Raw genomic sequence first — 21,215 nt, 5'->3', positions numbered from 1 at the left:
GCTTTTGATGGTTATTGAAACTTATGCCTGATGTGTTTTCCATGTCAGAATTCTTTGCTAGACCATCTCTAAAAGCATGAAATAAATTGCTTCAGCTTTAAAAAAAAAAAAAATAGTTAAGAATTAAATTAATGGAAGACTTAAGACTTAATTTAACACCATACTAATTTTGATTTATCAAAATGAAGAAGTTTACTTTTGAAAAGGAAAAACAAATAGAAGTTTCTGACATATTTCCAGAATCAGATTTTTAGGCTTTCTTGACTTTATTAAAATAAAGCTGTTATTTATTGGAGACTTATCACAAAAGGAGTCACGCCCTTAAAGGGTTATCCTACAGGAGAAGTCATGCCCTTAGAGAAATATTCAACAGGAGGTTATCTGCAGGCTGGCTGTAACAATGGTTATTGAAAGAAGAAACAAAATTTGCACCTCAAAAAACATCAACATTGGCTGTTCTAGTCAATGACACATTTTAGAAGTTGTAGCTACAATGGCAGACACACATGGGCATACAAAACCCACTGTTATTGCACATTTAATCCAAAGGAATATGATTTTTTTGTGTGTGTTTAGCTATTAAAAAAACCAAAACTTGCTCTTAAACTGGATGCTTGCAAAATAATTTCATTTTTTTAAAATATCTTTTGGACAGAAATCACACTCAGATTGCTCTGGTCAATAATTTCTAAAGCAATTTGAAGGAAACTCCCAAAGGAACTCCTCAACTCTTCCACCACATGAACAAGAAGCTTGTTTTTCTATACTGAGCCTCTTGACCAAGACCGAGGCTTGTGAAGGCAGGTTCCTGAGGCAATACTTTTAGGGTAACAGCCTACCCACCAACACTTGCAAAGGCTGATAATCTCCAATTTGGAAGGCCAACCCAAAATCTTTGCCCAAGGTTAATAATGTCAGTCATGCTACAGGACAGTTAAAATCACTGAGCCCATTTCCATCTGTTGTACCCATACAAATTTCCAGTGTTTATTAAATAAATCATACATAAACTAGTAGTCTGAACCTCATACATAATTTCTATAATAACCTCATGTTTTGGAAATCAAAATAAGAATGATGGGAATGAGCATGGAGGAAGATAGACATAGCAACTGATATTTAAAGAAATCATTGCCGATGTAAATTAGCTCATAAGGAAGATGTAAAGAAACCTTTTGAACAACCTAAGTTCAGAAAAAAAATCACAAAACAAATATTTCTTGAAAAAGCTTTATTTAAAAAATATGTCCTCACTTTCATTGTCCAACTATTTTAGTATAATGTTAATGCTTGAGAACTGGGAAGTGGAACAAAACTACAAATAGAAAAAAAAAAGAGGGGGCTGGGGGAGGTAATTTAAATTATTATTTGTGGCAGTGGAATACATATGGTGAAAACTAAATTTAGATTGGCTGTGATCCCACATATCCCATTAATTTTGGCTTTCAGATGTGGAAAGACTGTTTGAAACAGCCTCAGCACAGTGGTGTCCTGGCCCAAGACATAGAGGTGTTAGATGAGAAGAGTAACCATTCATGAATATTCATACACATATATAAAGTAGACAGGAAGCAATACATACAATATTCCCCTTATCCATTCTCCTGCATCCTTGAAATGCCTCCCTGAAATGTATCTGTGTGAAGATCAGATATTTGTCCTTAATAACCTTCTATTGTCTAATCAGGCACAAGAAGAGCTTATACTCTCCACTATTGACAGGGAAGAAATTTGTAATCAAAATATTAAGGTTAGTATGAACAAAATTAATGGAAGGGTGATTTTGCAGGGAAGGGAAGGAGGGAAAAAGAATGTGCAGGTATGCAAGGGAGCAATCTTTGATTTACAGGATATAGGTTTCAGCTTCAGAAAAAGAGTTAGTTAAGAGCATCCCCAAATTACAGTCAGCTTCTGGCTGTAACATACTCAAAGAAATCTGCCTGCAAATTTTGCAGAAATCTGAACTTTTTTAATTTCAGTGATTGATCTGTAGGCTCAGTCCTCATTACACCACTTCTTACATTACACCATTTCTCATCAGACCAAAATCTTATATTTTTGTGTGATAAATTTTCCACTTAGAAAAGAGCAATGCAAGCTGTGTGTTTGTTTTTTTTTTTTTATTTTCACCTGGCATTCCACAACTGCACCCCCAGTTACTCCTGCAGCCTGATTGGCAATATGGGTGCTGAAGATACAGAGCCTGGAAAATCACAGTAGAAAGAAAAGTTCCCCCAAAAAGGAATCCTGGGAATCCAGTACTGCAAGATTCTGCCAGATTCAAATTCCCCTGTCAAAGAAAAGCTATTGTAACCCAGATATGGAGTTAGAAAAATGTTTGTACTCTATCAGCTATCACCTTGTGTCTGTGTACTAAACTGGGAGTCAGAAGTGAAGTGGCCCATGCTGTTTTTGTCTGTGTACCAAACCAAGATGACCCCTGAATGAGAAAACTGTACCTGCTTTCCATCCTACAGGCCTATCCGCTTAAGTCTGTGTTCAGATATAAATTATCACTATTAGAATTGTTCTGTATAATCTTAAATTTTAAAACTCCAGATGAAAGGATTCAGTCTAAATTAGTTATCCTTCCTAGTTTTCTTTGTTTCTGAAAAATTGCCTAAATGAAGTTTGTTTTTGAAAGCTGTGCTTATTATTCTTGTGAACTCTGCAGAGAGTTTTCACTTGGGAAGGTGACAGAAGTGAGTAAAGGAAAAATAGAATGCAGCTACACTGATTTTTTTTTTTTCCTCCTTTCTTAGTTGTTTTCTATTTTGATCTGTTCTATCCCATAACTTGATAAAAAAATAATTAAATTAAGGACAGTATTTGAAATTAAAGAATTAATTATTTGCTTCATTAAGGTTTGCAGGTTCCATTCTAGACTAAATACACAACTGATGTTTTGACATAAAAGTAAGCTGTGTTCAGGGTACACTAAAAACCACAGTAATATTTCAAGTGTAATATTGCAAACTACTAGAAGTCAGCTGGAACACATTAGCTGTTTCTGGCTGTCAAAACAAGACAAGCTATGATTCAAAGAAAAAATAGCTATTTTTATTGCTAAAGTACTGCAGTTGGCCCTAAGTTACAGGTGAGGGCACTATAAGCAAAAATAAAACCTTGGGACAGGCTAAATGCAGATACTTTTAAAGTGAAATATATTTAAAAGGCACAATGAAAACATGCTCACTGCAGTAACTCTTGAATTGAAAAGAGTTTTACATCTGGTATATAAATGCCATTATTTAGAGAATAATTGAAGCTTTTTGATATGAAATACATATTATATGCACACACATATAGACATTTGAAGATAAATGCCAAAACTCAAAATTCATTTAGCCAAACTGATTAAAAGTTAAATCCTCTTCCCAGTGCACCTAATCAGAGAATGATCTGAGGTAAAATTATACAGCAAGAGAAATGAAGACACTAGTTCAGTCATTTTTCTCTATGGTTATCAAACCTCACTTGATAATTTTGCAGGAGACCTGATATTCTAAGGTAGCTCTGTTTTTACTAAGTAAATGCAACTGCAGAGCATTTCTGTACTTGTTTTCAAAACAGTTTCTGATATACCAAAATACCTTATACACCCAGAATTATTTAAAGTTTAAAATTTAGCATTTCCTTTTCTAAATTTCTAAATATGGCTTTAAAATTAGAAAAGGGTATTTTTTTGGTATTTCTTTTATTTTACAAATATGAAAGGCATTTTGAAAGACAGCTACCACCACTTTTCCATTAGATATATTATTTCAGTTCAAAATACTTAACTGAACTGAGCAGGGAAAAAAGGCCACATTTAGTCACTGATGTAAATGAGATGATTTTAAAGAACACTCAGCATCAAACTGTTCCTGTGATAGTAAAGCACTTTTTCTATTTAATTCACTAAGCACACAATTTAAAAGGTCAGCAAGAAATGAATAGAGTCTTTATTTAAAAGTTTTGAATACGGTTTGAACCTTGACTTCATAATATTTTTTTCTAGTCTAAGATATGGAATAATGTAAATGTAAGACACTTTTTTAGAATGATCAATAGGAAAAAATGCCAGCTGGGTTGTCTGAAAACTGGTGTGAGAGAATTGAAGATGCTAGCACATGCATGCACAAGAGTGAAGTCTTATATTTGGCTTCCTTTGAGTAAAAGTCTTAAAAATAAAGAAAAAAAATGTTCCAAGAATATGAAGAAACAAGAAAAGAGAAGTAAAGAAAAAAAAATAGTTACATTCTTTGGGATTTTAAAACTCACAAGACTTCCAACAGTTTGCAACCTTGAGCTATTACTGCATTGCTTTAATGAAACTATGTAAGCAGAAATATGCTGTAATAAAGAACTTCATGCAGAGAAGACAAATGGAAATATTTGACTCATTGACCAGAAGTCTGTTGTCTTTTGTGAAGCACTAGACATCAGGTCCAAACCCTAAGTTATTAATTTTTTTAACAAATCCGAGTTCTGTAGGCTCTTTGACACTGAACTATCAAATGCCTAAATGTTTGGATCCAGCCCCACACTTAAAACTGTTGGATAGAAACATAAACAAAGTCAGTTTGGCGAACAGAGGGACTCACAGACCACTCAGTGCTGAAACTTGGGATAGCAGGCTGGTTTTCCCATGCATCCTTACACTGCCTGAATGGAAAACCCATCAGCTCAAATTCTTGTAGGTCAAAGTCCTCTCCTGGCTAGGCCAAAACTACACACTCTGTGCCTCAGTGGTTTTCTCAATGCCTCCTTTATTCACAGCAACACTGGTAGAGCTGCTCAAGCCCAGGATGGTCCCCCAGATCCCAAGACAGGGAGCAAAGTTGTCTGTTAAACACATGGGGAGGGTGAGGAACCAGGAGCATGATGATGATGATGATGATGATGATGCAGTCAACTACTCTTAGAACACTGGAAGAAGACACATTTCTTCTAACATTTTGAAAGCGTAAGTACCTAAGCTTGATGACTTGATGACACAAAATAAAGCCAACGATGTCACAACAAGGCAAATACGTTTTTTCTTTTTGAGGCAGTCAGGCCTCATGTTTCATATTTTGTGAAAAAATGAGCACTACTATCATTGACAAATGTTTTAGGTTGAATCTCTACCACTTAGTAGGACTTTGAGAATGTTACATTTGAGCAGCTACAGTTAAAACAGAGCTACAAAAATAACAAAGCAGTGCCTTGTTTTTGCAATAATAAAAGCACTTGGAATAAAATAATAACCACAAGCTGTCGCATAAATTTCATCATTTAAGAATTTTTTTTCCAATAGAAACAGAATGAATATAGCCAATCTATATTCCTTTCACAAAAGTAAATTTTACTGAATCTTCTATGCAAATTAAATTAAACAGTTGGTATTTATCAAACAAATTATGAGAACACTGTCTGGTAAAACACCAATTAAAATCTATTGCTGAAGTTAAAAATGCCCATAAAAATTATTCAGTTGGCACCTACTCATGTCATTTAATAGTCTAAGTTCCTCCCCCAAAAAAGAAGATAAGTCTACCTTCCCACTTTCCTTCTTCCTCCACCATCCTTGCTGCCACCAAAGCTGTTATTGATGCAAGTGTCCTGCAGATCATATATTTTCTAGGGCCCTCAAATATATGCATATATTACCAATCATCATTTTTCCAGTTTCAACTTTTCTTTACTCCAGAGTGGCAAAAGTGTGTTTTTTAAGTGTTTTTTAAGTAATAATAATTAAGTAATAATTATAGATTATGTGATCCAACTTTGACAATTTGTGATGGATGAAACTTAATTTTCATCACAATTTTAATCATGTATATAACACCAAATAGGAAATCACCTATACCGTGTAAAACACCAAAGTTTCCATCAGAGCACACCTAAAGAAACTCTCTCCGAGTAGGTTCATAAGTTTGACATCAAACTGTGTGAGAAATAATGTATTTAATGAAGGACACAAACATCCTGACAGTGGGAAAGTGGCGCCAACAGTTGAGGCTTTCAGCAATGCTCTGCTAGTGCCAAGGGCGAAGGGAGGAGAGCCTCAAGGGAGAAGGATCCTCAGGTAAGAAACCAAATATTTTTGGAGATCAGGAGCCCACTGAACGGAGCAATTGGCCCAAGACATGGCTGTACTGATGACATGGATGTCTAAATAGTTCAGGGGACTTCTACAAGGCTTCACACAGTTTGGAGTCTGCAGCAATATTTACCTAATATCAATGCAGATTTATGGCCAATGATCAAAAAGAAAAATACCATTTTCAAGTCCTAGCACCCATTTCCTGATACTGGTTCAGTCAGCTTTAGCTTATTAAATTTGTTTGGGATTGCAGGCCTGCATGACAAATAAAGCTTAATTAATTTGTTGTCTCTTGCAGTGAAGAAAGCTACATGTGTAAGAAAATAATATTTTTTTTTTACTAAACCAAAGCATTATCTTAAGAAGACTAAGTATGCAAGTCATAATAACCAAATATTCATGCAAATTAGTGTCTGAAAAGAATGTCTGATTTTTAGGCTAAGACAAATATATTCTCACACATTTCTACATCACATAAATGCATTTAGTAAATGGCTAAAGTAGCGATGTGTTTATATATCATGACTTTTATTCTTTAAAAAAAATTAATTAACTTGTTTCCTCTGGATTTTACTCTTGCCCTAGCTGGAAGTATAATTGAAATCTTTAACTTCACCTATTTATGCAACCACAGAAAATTAAGTACTTACTATCGAAAAGAAGACAACAATAAGTAATTAAAGGTCAAATTTTTTGAAGGCTGCATCCAAAATAATGACCAAGCAAGCAAAGGAGTAAGCAAAAAAGCTAGAATAGGTTTGTATATGATTAAGGAACTGCATTACATATTTTAAAAGGTGTTTATGTGGGTGCACACTGCAGACAGATGACAAATCAATTCTTCAGGACAACAACCCATTACGATTCTTAAATACTAACAAATTTTAACAGTCGAGTACCACATTCACTCAAGATATGACCCTGATATTCCAGAGATGAAAAATTATTAGCAAATTTTATACCTGCACTTCCATAAAGAAGGTTAGAGGTTGCATTTAAGATTACCAAATATAACATAATATCACCAGGTTCTTAATGGATTAAATTTATTGAAGAGGGGGAATATTTTCAGATTTACTGAGTGAAGCTTCATTGGACTATTCTTTGCTGCTTTTATATTGAAATTTGTGTTTCCTCTAAAGTAGTGCTGGTCGTAACAAGTGATGTCAACTTTAAAACATGCTTGAAGAACAGAATGAGGCCTGGTGGTGAAACAATTTATGAAATGATGCATAAATAGCCTGTGCAGTTTCCCTGTGAGACTTGACAAAACATACTGGATTCCATCCAGACATCAAAATGTAATTAAGTATGATTTATTATGTATATTCATGGATTATTCACGTCTGAACACTTCGCTTGCTCCAACTGCATCAGAGTATTTGGCCCTGATCTAAAAAATATTTTAAGCGAAAAATCAAATTAGAGCAAGTTTTCCTGGAGGAGATGATTTTTTTCTTTGTCTTTCTGTACACATCTAGAGCAATTAATAGTTTAAGACATTGGATTAGTGTTAGACCATTAATCTAAATATTTAAAATAGAGACAGATGGTGCCAATACAACACACAGTGCGAGCCTGCAGGAAAGAGAGCCTAACTATGGGAGCAACACCAATATTCCATATGTTCAGGCTGGTGGAGAACACATTAAACTGAAAACGATTTGGTCTCAACAGCAACAGAATTGCGACACTTCCTACATGAACCAACAAGTTGTCAAACCAGTTCAAGAACCATCCCATTTTCTACATTTTCATGCCTTTGTCAGGACACTTTTCAAATACACTAAGAAATGGCTCCACCAAGCCCTTTCCTCTCATTTCTAAAGATAAGAAATCTCTTACCTCTAAAATCTTGCCACATTAGCCTTAGCCTGTTGTATTCTTGATTTAGTGGACTGAATTTTATTTTTAAAGAAGTGGTATATGATGATTAAGAAAGGAAAATGTGCACTCTCCCCTTCCTATACTCTTCCCCTCCATTCCCTGCTTGGAGTAAATACAGGGGTTTTTAAATGTTCTGCAAATTTCCATGTGGCTCAAACAACTTTTACAAGACTTTGAGAAAAAACACACCCACCACAGCCCACCCTTCCAGCACTGAAGGTGGTATTGTTGGCCATGTGCCTGACAAACACATCACTACTGCTTCCTTTTTTTAAAGTACACCTGCTTTAAGATTCCTGTGCACTGCAAAGGCTTCCCTCCTCCAAGGTTTCATTTGGCCCTCTTTTTGGTGGGCAAAACCACCATATTTGAGACCCTTTACTGTAGCCACATTTCTATGAAATTCGGTGTGATAAATAGCAGTGGAAAGGCAGTCACTGGATGAGGACACTGAGAAGCTCTTACAACACTATTATTAATTTTTCTGCTTGTCATATCCTGCTACCAAACCCTGAAGTTTGCAAATCCTATGGACTGTTTACCTGTAAAAATGTGTTGGAAGAATGCAGAGAGGAAAGGGACTAAATAACAGAAATTGTTCTGGAATAAAAATGAATACAGATGAGAAGGGTATTTAGCTTAAAAGAAATGCACCTAGTCAGCAAGAAAGTGTTGTAACACAAAGTTTTAAGCAAAATGTAGAAAAACCACATGTATTTCCAAAAGGAAAAATCATGCAAATTTTTTTGGGTTGAAGCCATTGTGCTATCTAAATAATACTGTCTAATTTTATTTATTTATTTGAAAATGCTTAGCATCCTGTTGCTATGGCAACAATTTGCTTTGCTGAGTGCATCTTTGTTAACATTCACTTGCTGTAGTAATGTTTCCATCACCATCTGGCAGTGACAATTTTTTTTTGCTTGAGTGAAAATTCCTCTAAAGTATAAAAATCAGGCCAGTTATTTTTAGAAAGCTGACTGCCCCGGCTCTTACCGACTTTGCAGAGTTCCAGTCACAACCTCTGTAAATTCTGTCTTGTGATATTGATAACTTAAAGAATGGGATAAGCAACAGTGTGAAGAATGATTGAGTTACAAATCCGACCAGTTGTCATTTTTCCTTTGACTGAGAATGTTTGTTTTTCAAATTTTTCCAAGAAGTCGTGTTTTAAAAACCACATACCCCAGCTCACCTCCTTTGCTTCACAAAAATTCATTGATACTAAGCAGATGGCAAAATGAACTCCATTATTGGTAAGATGTGTTCCAAGAATATCACATAAAGACTGGGAAACCCTCGGTTTCCATGGTAAATCGTTTGACTCTAATACATTTAAAAAGCATGTTTTACATTCCATATTCTGTGGGTCAAATTTAAATAATGTAATCATGGTCATTAAGCCAAATACATAAGGTAAGAACTCAGAGGAGCAGCAAAAACTGGGTATGTACTGATCATGATCCAGGCTGGACAAACATAGAAGCAAGAATTCTTTCAAACTTAGGCCTCCCTCCTATCTACATTTTGACATTTCAGTAACTTTTCTGAATTCTCCTCTAAACCAGAGAACAGTATAATTGCATCACAAGTATAAAATAAGCATTATTTTTCCTTTGGAAATAATCTAAGTGCTAAGTGCTACAAAATATTTAATCACAACAATCTTCTTTGGCCATGGTTCTGTTTTGCAAATCTGGCTATTTGGTGTCCATGAAGATTGCATCATGGGACTACTGTTTTCCAGATCACTCATTCAAGCATGATCCATTGCTGATTTCTCCCTTCCAAGTCCAGAGCATTAGATGTAAAAAATTTGTTTTCCATGTGTGTTCATATACAGACAAATCTCTAACTCAGAGATGGGTTTTTGGCCCTAAATGGCCCTGATGTTTTCAGAAAAAATAAAAAAAGAAATTGACAGTATGTCATAAGCTGACATTTGGAAACAGAGGAGACAGCAGCATGTAGCTTGACCAGAAACACTGATAGAAGAAATGTATTGATGATCACAAAGGGAGAGTGGAGAAGCGGCAATGACTTTTAAATTCTAGACCAGTTCCATAAGGTTTGAAAGCTTCATAGAACACATATGTTTTAAACTGAGAATATTTAATGTGGAAAAATGAGAAAGAATCTGAAAAAGAAACCCAAAACATTGAGCCCCATGCTGCACAGTATTAAATTATTCATATTTCTCAGTGAGAACTCTCTAAGTTACCTTAGAGAAATTACTAAATGTATGGCTATCTTTGATGATTCAACATTTCTCAGGATCGGTATCTCACAACAAATCCCAAACAGCAATTTTACAAAATTTAGATGGGTTTTTGGTTTTGGTTCTGGTTTGGTTTGTTTTGATTAGTTGATTGGTTGTTTTTTAACATTGCTGCAAACTTCCCCTCTTTTACAATGGACTATTTCTTGGGTTAGTTTTTTTATATTATTTAAAAAATATGTTGCCAATTCATTAAATATGAGATGAACTATTTTTTGAAAAGACTGAGAAGAAGATTCACAATTAAATATCTAGTTTCACTTTTTAGAGAGTTTAGCATGTGTAAGATAACTTTGGAAAGGTCATAGTCTATGAAGAAGACAGTGATAGATTGGCACTTAAGAAAACAAAGAGAAACACCTAAAGAAGTTAAAACTTCTGGAGGCTGATGGGAGTTTTTCTCCTAGCCAACAGCTGGCCATTTCTAAGAACTGACAGCAGTTTTAACCATTGAAAAGTGAGATCAACCTGTGAACACCACCTTAAGACCTAAGCCTGGGAATTTCTTTGTCTCTTTGTTTCCTGGCTGTGAAAGGTAACAGAGCTCCAGCTGGCTTCCCGTTCCCTGCCCAGGCCATGCAGCCCGGGCAGGGGCTGGGCTGGGCCCAGCGGCTCCCGGCCGGGAGATGGGGCCTGCGGGGCTTGCCCCGGGCTCTGGCCGGGCCAGGCCGGTCCCTGGCTCGGCTGCAGGTTTTGCTGTGACTGAATTCACCAGAGACTGCTGAGTAAAGAAAGGAAAAAGCTCTTGACCTGCGGCAGGCTGGGACAGTGACCACACTCTCCAGAGCAGCCATGACGAATCTTCCATCGCAGACAGCTCCAGCTCCTGCTCTGGCAGAGATCACAGAACCATCTACAAAGCCTGGGCAAGATTTTAACCTTTTCATTACCCAGATGAGACTTGCAGATTAATCCTTTTATCCAGAGAAAGAAAAAGAAAGTAATCAACATGTAAAGAGACTTTATAAGCTATCAGAGACAGTAAAGAAAAGAATTAAGCTTCAGAAGAGGTAGAGAATAAGGAGATGCTTTAATTAAGCTGAAGTATTTTTCTGTTAAAGCTATGGAGATGGACAATAGTCTTCTGAAAAAAACTCCTTTAATTCATGACAGAGTATATTGGGAGGAATAGAGTAGTTCAAAGTGTAGATTTTGAGCAAAAAGTGAAGTAGTTGTGATACAGTGAGGTACTGGAACAGAGCGGAGAGAAGTTGAAGATTTGTAGCTTTGTAGAGGCAAAGAGAAAACTTCGGCTTCCAGAGAGGCTCACAGAATCAAATAAAGAGAACTTTTGCCTTTGAATAACTCATCCTTAAAAATTACATCCCTAGATTCATTTGACCCATAACACACCTCAGAGTGATGTGAAATGGAAGGAGACAACTGATGACAGATTTCTGGGCAGCTGGCATCAGAGAAGTAGGAAGCTATGAAGAAAATTAGTTTTCTTGTGAAAAACCCCATAGATTTGCAGAAAAGGACTTCTGTTTCTCTACAAAGACTGATGAGAAGACTCTAGCAAGTATTGGGACTGTTTTAAACACCAAAGTTTTTTTGTCTCTATGTTGTCATGTGAACAAGGAAATGGTTGAGAAGTGGGAGAGAAAAGGGTTTTCTGGAAGTTTTATTCTGGTTTCCTTATTCTTGTAGTTTTGTTAATAAACTTTCTTTATTCCTTTTAAGTTCTAAGCCTTTTTTTTTGCTCTTGTTCTAATCCACATCTCACAGCAAGAAATAAGTAAGTTTTCTAGTAATTTTTTTTAGTTGCTGCTTTAAAACCATGACAAAGACCATTACCAATTTCCTAACTAGAAAACAGAATGATAGCATGGAGTTCCTTAGACAAAAGGATAAAATTTGGGGTTTTTTCTTTATAAGGTAAAGGAATCTAACTTTTATTGAAGATCATTAATCCTTCTTTATGTTACATACCATTATAAAGTGTATAATTCTTTGGGAAAAATGTGATCTGTTGAAATGACAAACTTTGCATCTTCGAGTCTCATTTATAGAGAAAATTTAATACACACATTTACACAGGAAGAATAAATTATCTGTAAGTCACATGAAGAAAACCAGCAGAACTATTGGAGCTATATATTTCTTGAATGGATTTGTGAAATAATTTACCACACCTGAGCCATAAGAATACTGTTAAGACAAGTATCTAACTCTGCTCAGATTGTTAGGAAGGATCAGCTTCTGGTAGGGCCAGTCTCTCTCTATTGAGCATGAATAAGCAGCCCTGTACCTCAGTCAGGATAAAGGGAGCTAAGTTGAATCATAACCCTGTGTGTCAGTCATCTCCAGCACTGGTGGGCAGGTCAGACACAGCTTCACAAAAGTCAGCAGTGCTGGAATATGAAGGAAGCAACGGCATGAACTTTTTTTTTTTTTAATTGTTTTTATTTTTATTAGCAGAATTAGACTGGAGTTAATTTCATAGATTGAGAGAAAAATAGAATGGTTTGGGTTTGCTTCCCCATGCACTACAGGTTTGCCTCAAACTCGGGAAAGCTAATATTCTACTAATTCTCCTTTCTTGGGAATGAGTTGCATAAGAAGGCTGCTTCTTTCTGGTTTATGTCTATTTTGTTTGGACATCAAGTTCACGACTAACAATTTTCTCTTCACAGTATCTCCATGATCCCATCTCAGAGTTTAACAGATAGGAAAGAGTAGAGAAATCTCTACTCTTACTACTGCTAATGAGAATTATAAAAAGCTTGAAAAAAGCAGGATAAAAGTGGATGGGCATATTTACAAACTTGTTATAGTAATTTTAAACTAAAACGTCAGAAGCAGAGGACCAAAATTTATTTTATAGGCAACAATCAAATTGTAAAATAAAACATGATACATTTACCATAAGACAAGAAAATTTTAAGCTATGGGTCAAAGAAAAGCCAACCAAAAGTATATATCAACTGCAAAATAGACATCAGCATAGGATTCCTGTTAATCTGATTTGTTATACCAGAATAGCAATTTTCAGGTACCAATGCAATTCAAATCATTGCAATTCTAACTTACACTGAAAAAATTCAATATGACTGAAGAACTAGAATTTTTTTTTTTTAAATTAACTTCAAAATACTTGTAAGTATTCAGCCTCAGAACCTAACCCTCAGTATACTTAAGCACTCTATTTCATTACCTATAACAGAAAAATTATGAGAATCTAGCAAATGGAAGAAAATACGCCCACACACCTGCTACTAAGCATTTATTTATGCCCACAGGAAAGCGTTGCTTAAATGGGTTTTGTATTCTTAGCAAAGTATGTATATAATTCACCACATTAGGAGCATTGTTGCACAATTTTTTATGCAGAAAACAGCAAATACAAGACTGAAATGCTGCAACATATATTTTTCATTCACAAACCAGACAAAATGGATACTGGTGTCTTTGCTGCTAGCACGGATTTCTAAGTGATGCAGAGTTACCAAGGACTCTCTAAAGTCCCCAAGCACCTCTATTCCTCTTCACTGAAAGTGGTAAAAGAATCACTGCTCCACACCTGTTCCCATTACAATATCTTTCACCCACATGCCAAGGTAAAGATATTATGTACCAATATAACCTGGAGGTGGTGGGCCCCTCCACTCTAGGCCGAGAAAAAACTCTTGAAATTAAAATTTAAACAATATTTTACTCTGCATGGACAGGTGATTTTTTTGATTATGCAGCTGAATCACAATCCCATTAAAAAAAAAAAAAGGAAAAAACCCAACCCCTCTGCACTCAGCTCAAATAGAACTTAATCCACAGTAATTATTCATCCTTTTGAAACTTTTAAAGTGCCATTATTGTTGACATCTTAGTAGCCCATGCATTTTCTATCAAACAGACAGATCTATTCAATATGTGTCATGTCTATGCAATAAAGTTATAATGAAAATTAATGATAATGTTATGAATAACATTAATAATAAAAGCAATTAACTTTTTTTTCCAAATGCCATCGGTACAAAACCTCTAGATTTTAATTAGTTCTTTATCATCTTATTTCATATTTTTCCACAATATACAGTTATTATTTGAATGAAATACACTTCGGGGACTCATTTTCGATCATGATGGAGTAGTTTTGCTCCATGTTGACAATGTCAGTTTAGGTTTTACCCTAGTCTGGGAAGAATCTCTCCACTGAAAGTCTGAATTTCCTTGTGTTGTGTTTGTGTGGCCAGGTTTTAGTAGCTGGGAAACACAGGAGCAGCTTCCGTAAGGAGTTGCCAGAAGCTTTCCCCATGTCCAGCAGAGCCAATGCCAGCCAGCTCCAGGATGGACCCACTGCCGGCCAAGCCCGAGCCCATCAGGAATGATAGTAATGCCTCTGTGATAAGATATTTAAGAAGGGAAAAAAGTATTGTGCAGATGCAACTGTTCTCTGAGAAGAGAGAATTAAAAGAACAACCCTGAAAACACCAAGGTCAGTGAAGAAGGAAGGGCAGGAGGTGCTCCAAATTCTGGAGCTGAGATCCCCTGCAGTGCCTGGTGCAGACCATGGTGAGGGACCTGTGATCCTGCAGCCCATGCAGGTCAGTGGGAGTGCAGAGATCCACCTGCAGCCTGTGGAGGAGCCAAACTCCAGCAGGTGGATGCCTGAGATGAGGCTGTGAACCTATGAGAAGCCTGTGCTGGAGCAGGGTCCAGTCTGGGACCTGCAGATCCATTGAGAGAGGAGCCCACGTTGGAGCAGGTTTCCTGCTAGGACTTGTGACCCCATGGAGGACCCACAGTGGTACAGCCTGTTCCCAAAGGACAGTACCCTATGGAAGAGTGATCCATATCTGAGCAGTTCGTGGAGAACTCTTGGCTGTGGGATGGACTCATGTTGGAGAAGTTTGTGGAGAACTTCTTGTGTGAGGAACCCCATGCTGGAGCAGGGGGAGGACTCCTCTGCCTGAGCAGCAGCAGAAATGTGTGATGAACTGACCATAACCCCCATTTCCCATCTCCCTGCACTTGCTGCAGAGTAGGAGGTAGAGCTGGGAGAGAGGATTGGGAGGAAAGCGATTTTTAAGATTTCTTTTACTTCTCATTATCCTGCTGTGATTTTGTTAGTAATAAATTCAATTAATATCCCCCAAGTCTGTTTTGCCTGTGATAGTATTTGGGGAGTGATGTCTCCTGGTCCTAAACTCAACCAATGAAACTTGTTACATTTTCTCTCCCCTGTCCAGTTGTAGAGGGGAGTGATAGAAAGGGTTCAATGGGTGCCCAGCATCCAGCCAGGGTCAACCCACTACATTCCTCTTAAATGGACCAAGCACAGAGAGATCACACCCATTGTTTCTAGTTTCACAGTAGAAAGAAAAGAATTATCTTGATCACAGGCATTGTGTCAGTCCATTAACAGTAACAGCATTCTGAGGATTAAAGTAATCTACTATAACATGTTTTTCTCACAGAAAAAAAAATCTATTTTACTGAGTATCAGACAGATGAAATTTATTCTACCTTTTCCATTTAGTTTTTTAACACACAATCTGTGAAGATCAGTTAATGTACAGGATCTGATCCCTTATGTACTGTTACCAAGAGAAGCGCAGATTCACTCTGCTGCTGAGAATTTACTGTGTTCTTTTGTTTTCAACTGAAATGGAAAAGCTTTTCTATCATCATGGTGAATACAAATGCAGCTCTTGTTTCCTAATTATCACAGCTATTCAGACCTTGAAAATATGACTTGTTTTTGCAGTAGCTGTACTGTGCAGATCTTAGGGGTGTCATAGAAACTAGGAATGATTCACTGAGAAGACATGTTCCTTCTCAGTCAATAGTGAACCAACAATCCAGAACAACGCAAAGAAAAATTGGTCTAGTGAAGATCATATCTTCCTTGAAACACGTTTTTGACACATCATTTGCTTTTCTCTATTCCTTTTGATAACTGAATTCAAGAAAGCATTTTCCCCATAATTTTTTTTTTTTCTACAGCTCTGATGTTTTATGTATCTCTCTGATAAACAACTTGTACCTTTTTAATGAGAGGGCAGAAATGGGAACTTTTTGGCAGAAAAAACTCTCACCAAAACCCACAACAAATGACAATGACTTTTGAATAACTTCTGAATTTCTGAGTGAAATATTCAAACACTACACAATACACTACTTTTTAAAGTGCTGTCCTATAATACTATAATACCTATAATACAATTTCTCTGTATAATTGCAAGCTTTCCCTATATTTTACAAAAATGATCCCTTTACCTCTAGATAATCTGTATTATGCCTAGCTGAGTATCATCTCCCTCTGTCATTCAAAATAAGATTCTGCAACTAGAATTTACATTTACCACATTTTGATGAAACTTGAACCAGAAAATCAGGCAGTTATCTATTGGCTCTTTTGCATTAGCTTTTCAAAAAGATAGCACAGTCTATGCACGTAGCTGATTTTAGTTTAAATAGGACGATTACTCTTTCCCCATCACAGCTGTTTTCTCTGAAATCCCCCTATACAGCCTGTTCAATCTTTTTAAAGATACTGGATGACTAGAAGACATCTCATATTGCAATGTGCTATAGAACCTGCTCAGTTTAAGTTCAGTCAATTTGTGTCCAAGAGTAAGCACAGTCTGATTCACTACCTTTGTGTTGTGCAACATTGGCATTCTTTCTTAAAATGCTGCAGGGATTCAACAAACAAAAACTGGGAAGATGTGTTTTTATGAGAAGCAGCAAACAACAGTAGAAGGTACCACCGTGTGATTGAGAAAATTCTGTGTTAAGGCTGGTAAGTAGGGAGAGACAAAGGAGAAAGGGAAAATTACATACCACTATCTGTGTTTGTTGTAGTCCTCCCTCTTCTTCCACCCTACAAAACAAGATCCCATACAGCAAGCGTTATCTACCTACTAGGAAGCAGGAGGCAAAAAGACTGTCAATCACAGGGGTATTGCATACAGAAAACTTCCACCCTTTCTCCCCTTTGCAGTCCATAAAAAAAAAAATGTGAAAAATTTTGTAGAATAAGGAAATATACTATTATGGAGAAAGTCAGCAGAATGTAAAAAGGGGAAAGGAGGAAGATAGGATGGCAGAAAACAAGACTATGACAAAGAAAATTACTAGTAAGTAATTTAGACCTTTGTAATTTCTGTCTCCTCCCATCCTACAACACAAGATTCCATACAACAAGCAGAAGTGGTAAGAAAAGAAACTGGGAGACAGGATCATCTAAATTGCCAGCCTGAAGAATTCTCCAATCAAATCATGCCTTAAGCACCAAGTCTTGAAAACAACAGTGGCAAGAACTGTATGAAGGATCAAATCTCAGCTTTGCAAATAACAAATATTGCTATCTCAGTCCTTGGTCTTGAAGATTAAAATGCTTCCAATGGGCTACTTATTGACAGGTACATATCAAAGACTTTCTGTACCAAATTAAGTATCTTCATAGCACTGCTTACTTCTAGGATTACTAAAACCTTCCTTTCTCATGGAATGAAGCAGACCTCTTCTTCAAATGAGCATGATCTAGGTCAGGAAAGATGCAAGTACATCTGATGGCTCTTAAGTAACCAAGAGGCATAGCTGTTCATCTGTAATGCTGAAAATTGAAGGAGAACAACACACACAGTTCACTTTGAAGTAGTTCAGAAAAATAATGAATTCTGACTCCAGTGGCTGTGTAGAAGGAAATTATAGGACTCAAAGAAACTTTCTGATGTTGAACGTTTTGGAATAGCCATAGTCTCAAATAAGGAATATCTTTGCTTACTGTCAAGGTTGTATCTTGAATACAGAAGGCACAGAAACATCTTGAGCATTAAAGAGTTTTTTGGTGATCTTACTGGAAGGAGGATTTACCACCCAATTAGAGATCACTTGATAACAAAACCATCCTAAAATAAGAGAACTCAACAGATGTAAAACAGCGTCAATGCTTAAAGATATAAAGAGAAACTGATGTTGCAACTATAAGACAAATAGGATGTAATTATTCCCAGAACTGTAGGTAAGTTCAAGAAGATTGAAAGAATATTTGTTGAAACACATATGTTTCTGCAGCAGGTTATGGCACTGCTTTTATACACATTTAAGAACGCAATAAAAAGCCAAAAGAGGGGGAGATCACTCATGCAATCACTGGTCAACTATTACAACAGGACAAGCTTTAGAAACTAAGTTTCCTGACGTGTTAAATAAACACATCTTCTAATTGCTAGTTCTGGATCATAAACTACCTGGTTTCAAGAAAATCAGAAACCATTCTTCTATATCACTTCCCATAGGAGTTACAGTTCCTTCACTATGCCACAGAAACTGGAATACAGCTAAGCTCTACATTTTGAAATGTTACAGTACTGGGAAACTTGCAAACTTTAGAGAGTGATCTTTCTCTCAAATGATCTTTATAAAAATTTTACCTGCACAAGATGCAAAGGTTTGAACATATAAAATTAAAATTTTTCAACTCCATATGAGCTCTCCTTTAGAAGAATATAATTAAGTCACCAAGGGTAGACAGAGTAAGAAGGAACAGCAATATGATGGAATAAGCAAAATTCAAGAAAAGACAAAATAAGCTGTTTTTTCTCAATAGTAGACCCAGCAGAAGAAAACCTTGAGGCTGGTTAAAGATTAAATAACCCAATTAAAAAAAAAAAAAAAAAAAATCAACTGAGAATCAGAGAAACTGTGAGAAAAGAAAAATGTACTGTCATTCCTGGAGAACAGAGGAATGCAACATAAATTACATATTTGCCTTATTGTAGCTACAAAATAATCAGTAAACTTCTACTTTCATGTAGCAAAGAGAAGATACTTGTTGATGACGATCAACAAAACTGGAAAGCTACAGATCACCAGAAAACAAAAGAATGCAGCACTACCAGATGATCCACTGGGTTAGGGAATACAATACAGACTGGGTCCTATAGATGCTCCAAGAAGCAGGCAAATGTTACAGCTACTGTAATACCCAGGAATTTCTGGCTGCCCAAATATGCCATTCACGACTGCTTTACCTGAAACCATCAACCACACTGAAAGGATCTTTGTACAAGGGCAGGCAGACAAAGGAAATAGCTTTAAACTGAAAAATGGCAGGTTTGAATTTCATGTTAGGAAGAAATTTTTCACTGTGAGGGTGGTGAGGTGCTGAAATGAGTTGCCCAGAGAATCTGTAGACGCCTGATTCCAGGCAGCATTCAAGGCCAAGCTGGATGAGGCTTTGAGAAACCTGGTCTAGCAGGTGTTCCTGCCTGTGGCAGGGGGGTTGGAACTAAAAATCTTTCAGCTCCCTTCCAACCCAGACTACTCAACAATTCTATGATGATACAGATTGCTACACAGATCCAGAGGATCCAGCACCTCTGCCCTTGTACCTACAGAAATTCTTTCTAGAAGAGAAAGGCAGAAATTCCAATAAGGAACTGGAATGAAACCCAAAGCATGGGGTTTCACGTCTGACTTTTTGTTCGTGGAAGCTGTGGCTACTGGAGTTCCAATCGAATCCTGCTCATACACATCAGCCACTGAAGACAGAAGATAGAAGGCTTGGATTTCCCATGGGAGTCCAAACTCCCCTCCTTCAAACACTTTTTATTCAGCAGCAATATCCTTGTAGACCCAGCAGTCAGATTGCATCACCTTTATATGCAGTTCGCTGGCAGATACATCCTGCCTGTCCAGATCAGTTAGAGGAAAGCCTGCACAGAGTACATAGTACAGAACACCCAAGGAGGCCCAAATCTCACAGCACAGAGCTGTTAATATGATCTCAGGCCTGTAAACTGCACTCAGTCATCTTCATTCCAAATAACACATATTATTTTCTCACCAGAAAGATGTTAATGGTCATGAAAACACAGAGAGAGCATTAAGAGATGTTCTTTTGTGGTATCTGGAAGATCCTTTGAATTAAAAATTAACCAAAAAATATATAACCAGTTCCTACAGTGCAAAGTTTGTACTTTAGCGAAAATCATCAAAATTGATTTTAATTAAACATATTGTAACTGACATGAAATACAGAATTTCTTATCTTCTTTCTACTTCATAAAAAATGCTTGATCTCGAGCGGCTTTACTGAAGTTGCAGAAGTTTCATGGGTTGCAGTGATTTCCTCACACAAAATATATAACATTGGAAATACCTGCTGAAATACTTTACTCAATCAAAATCTGAATTGGCCAGTTTTTGGTGCTAAATATCATAATCTAAAGGGTTTTGAAAATTCATCTATAAATCTCTGAAAAGGTTTTGTTTTTGTTGTTTTTTTTTCTCAGAAGGAAATGATCCCATTTGAAAGTTCCCCTACCAATCTGCAAAGCAATTGGTTTTTTTTGTAAAAGTTATTTTTATCTGTGTAAATCTAATTATTTGAAGAACTGGCCCCACTGATGTGCAATGCTGGATCAGGAGCAGGCAGTACAGACACAAAAAGCAAGGAATCTATTTCTGCAGGAGGGACAATCTTTTCTAGGTGGGACATGCTCCATTTAGCACGTGGTGAATGTGCACAGAATAAAGAGTATGAAGTGAATGCCTATTTTAAAAAGAGAATGACTAAATAATAAGAACAGTTACAAAAAGACCACCTTTTGGGCTGTGGAGATGAAGGACAGTTATACTGATTGTAAAGAACACATCAGCTGCCAGAATACTTGAGGGGGAAAAACACAAAGGAAAAGACCTAGGGATCATAAAAGGACAAAAAAAAAAGGCTGCTGACAGATCATTTCATTGTGAAAAAAAAAAAAAAAAAAAAAAAAAAATGGAAATTTCTCACAAAACCTGAAAAGACTATGTGCTCAGCTATATCTGCAGCCTGAATTTTAGCATAAGCACGACCAGAAGATATACATCTGAAAATAGCATTCAAATAGTGGAACTTCTGTTTTCCTTGATAGTCTATTTGGGAAAGGAGAAAAGATTTTTAAAAATAGAAAACGAAAAGGGAAAAATACTATCAAAAACTAACCAATGAACCCTGGAACATTAAGAAATACAATGAGGAAATGA

General features: G+C 36.5%; 1 protein-coding gene across 6 annotated transcripts in view; it reads right to left on the bottom strand.

The window, feature by feature from the left end:
• The window catches only part of FGF14 (fibroblast growth factor 14), a 379,461-nt gene that overhangs the window by 142,721 nt on the left and 215,525 nt on the right, over positions 1-21,215 (bottom strand). The window contains exon 2 of one of the 6 annotated variants that reach the window (XM_058827497.1): positions 17,022-17,061. The exons of the other annotated variants lie outside the window; for them this stretch is intronic. Within the exon in view, the coding sequence (XP_058683480.1) occupies positions 17,022-17,061 (40 nt within the window). The remainder of the gene's footprint in view (positions 1-17,021; positions 17,062-21,215) is intronic. 6 annotated transcript variants of the gene reach the window in all.

The sequence above is a fragment of the Poecile atricapillus genome, chromosome 1, assembly GCF_030490865.1.
Source record: "Poecile atricapillus isolate bPoeAtr1 chromosome 1, bPoeAtr1.hap1, whole genome shotgun sequence".
Lineage (NCBI taxonomy): Eukaryota > Metazoa > Chordata > Aves > Passeriformes > Paridae > Poecile > Poecile atricapillus.
The sequence above is the reverse complement of the archived record's forward strand: the minus strand, read 5'-3'. Positions and strand labels throughout refer to the sequence as shown.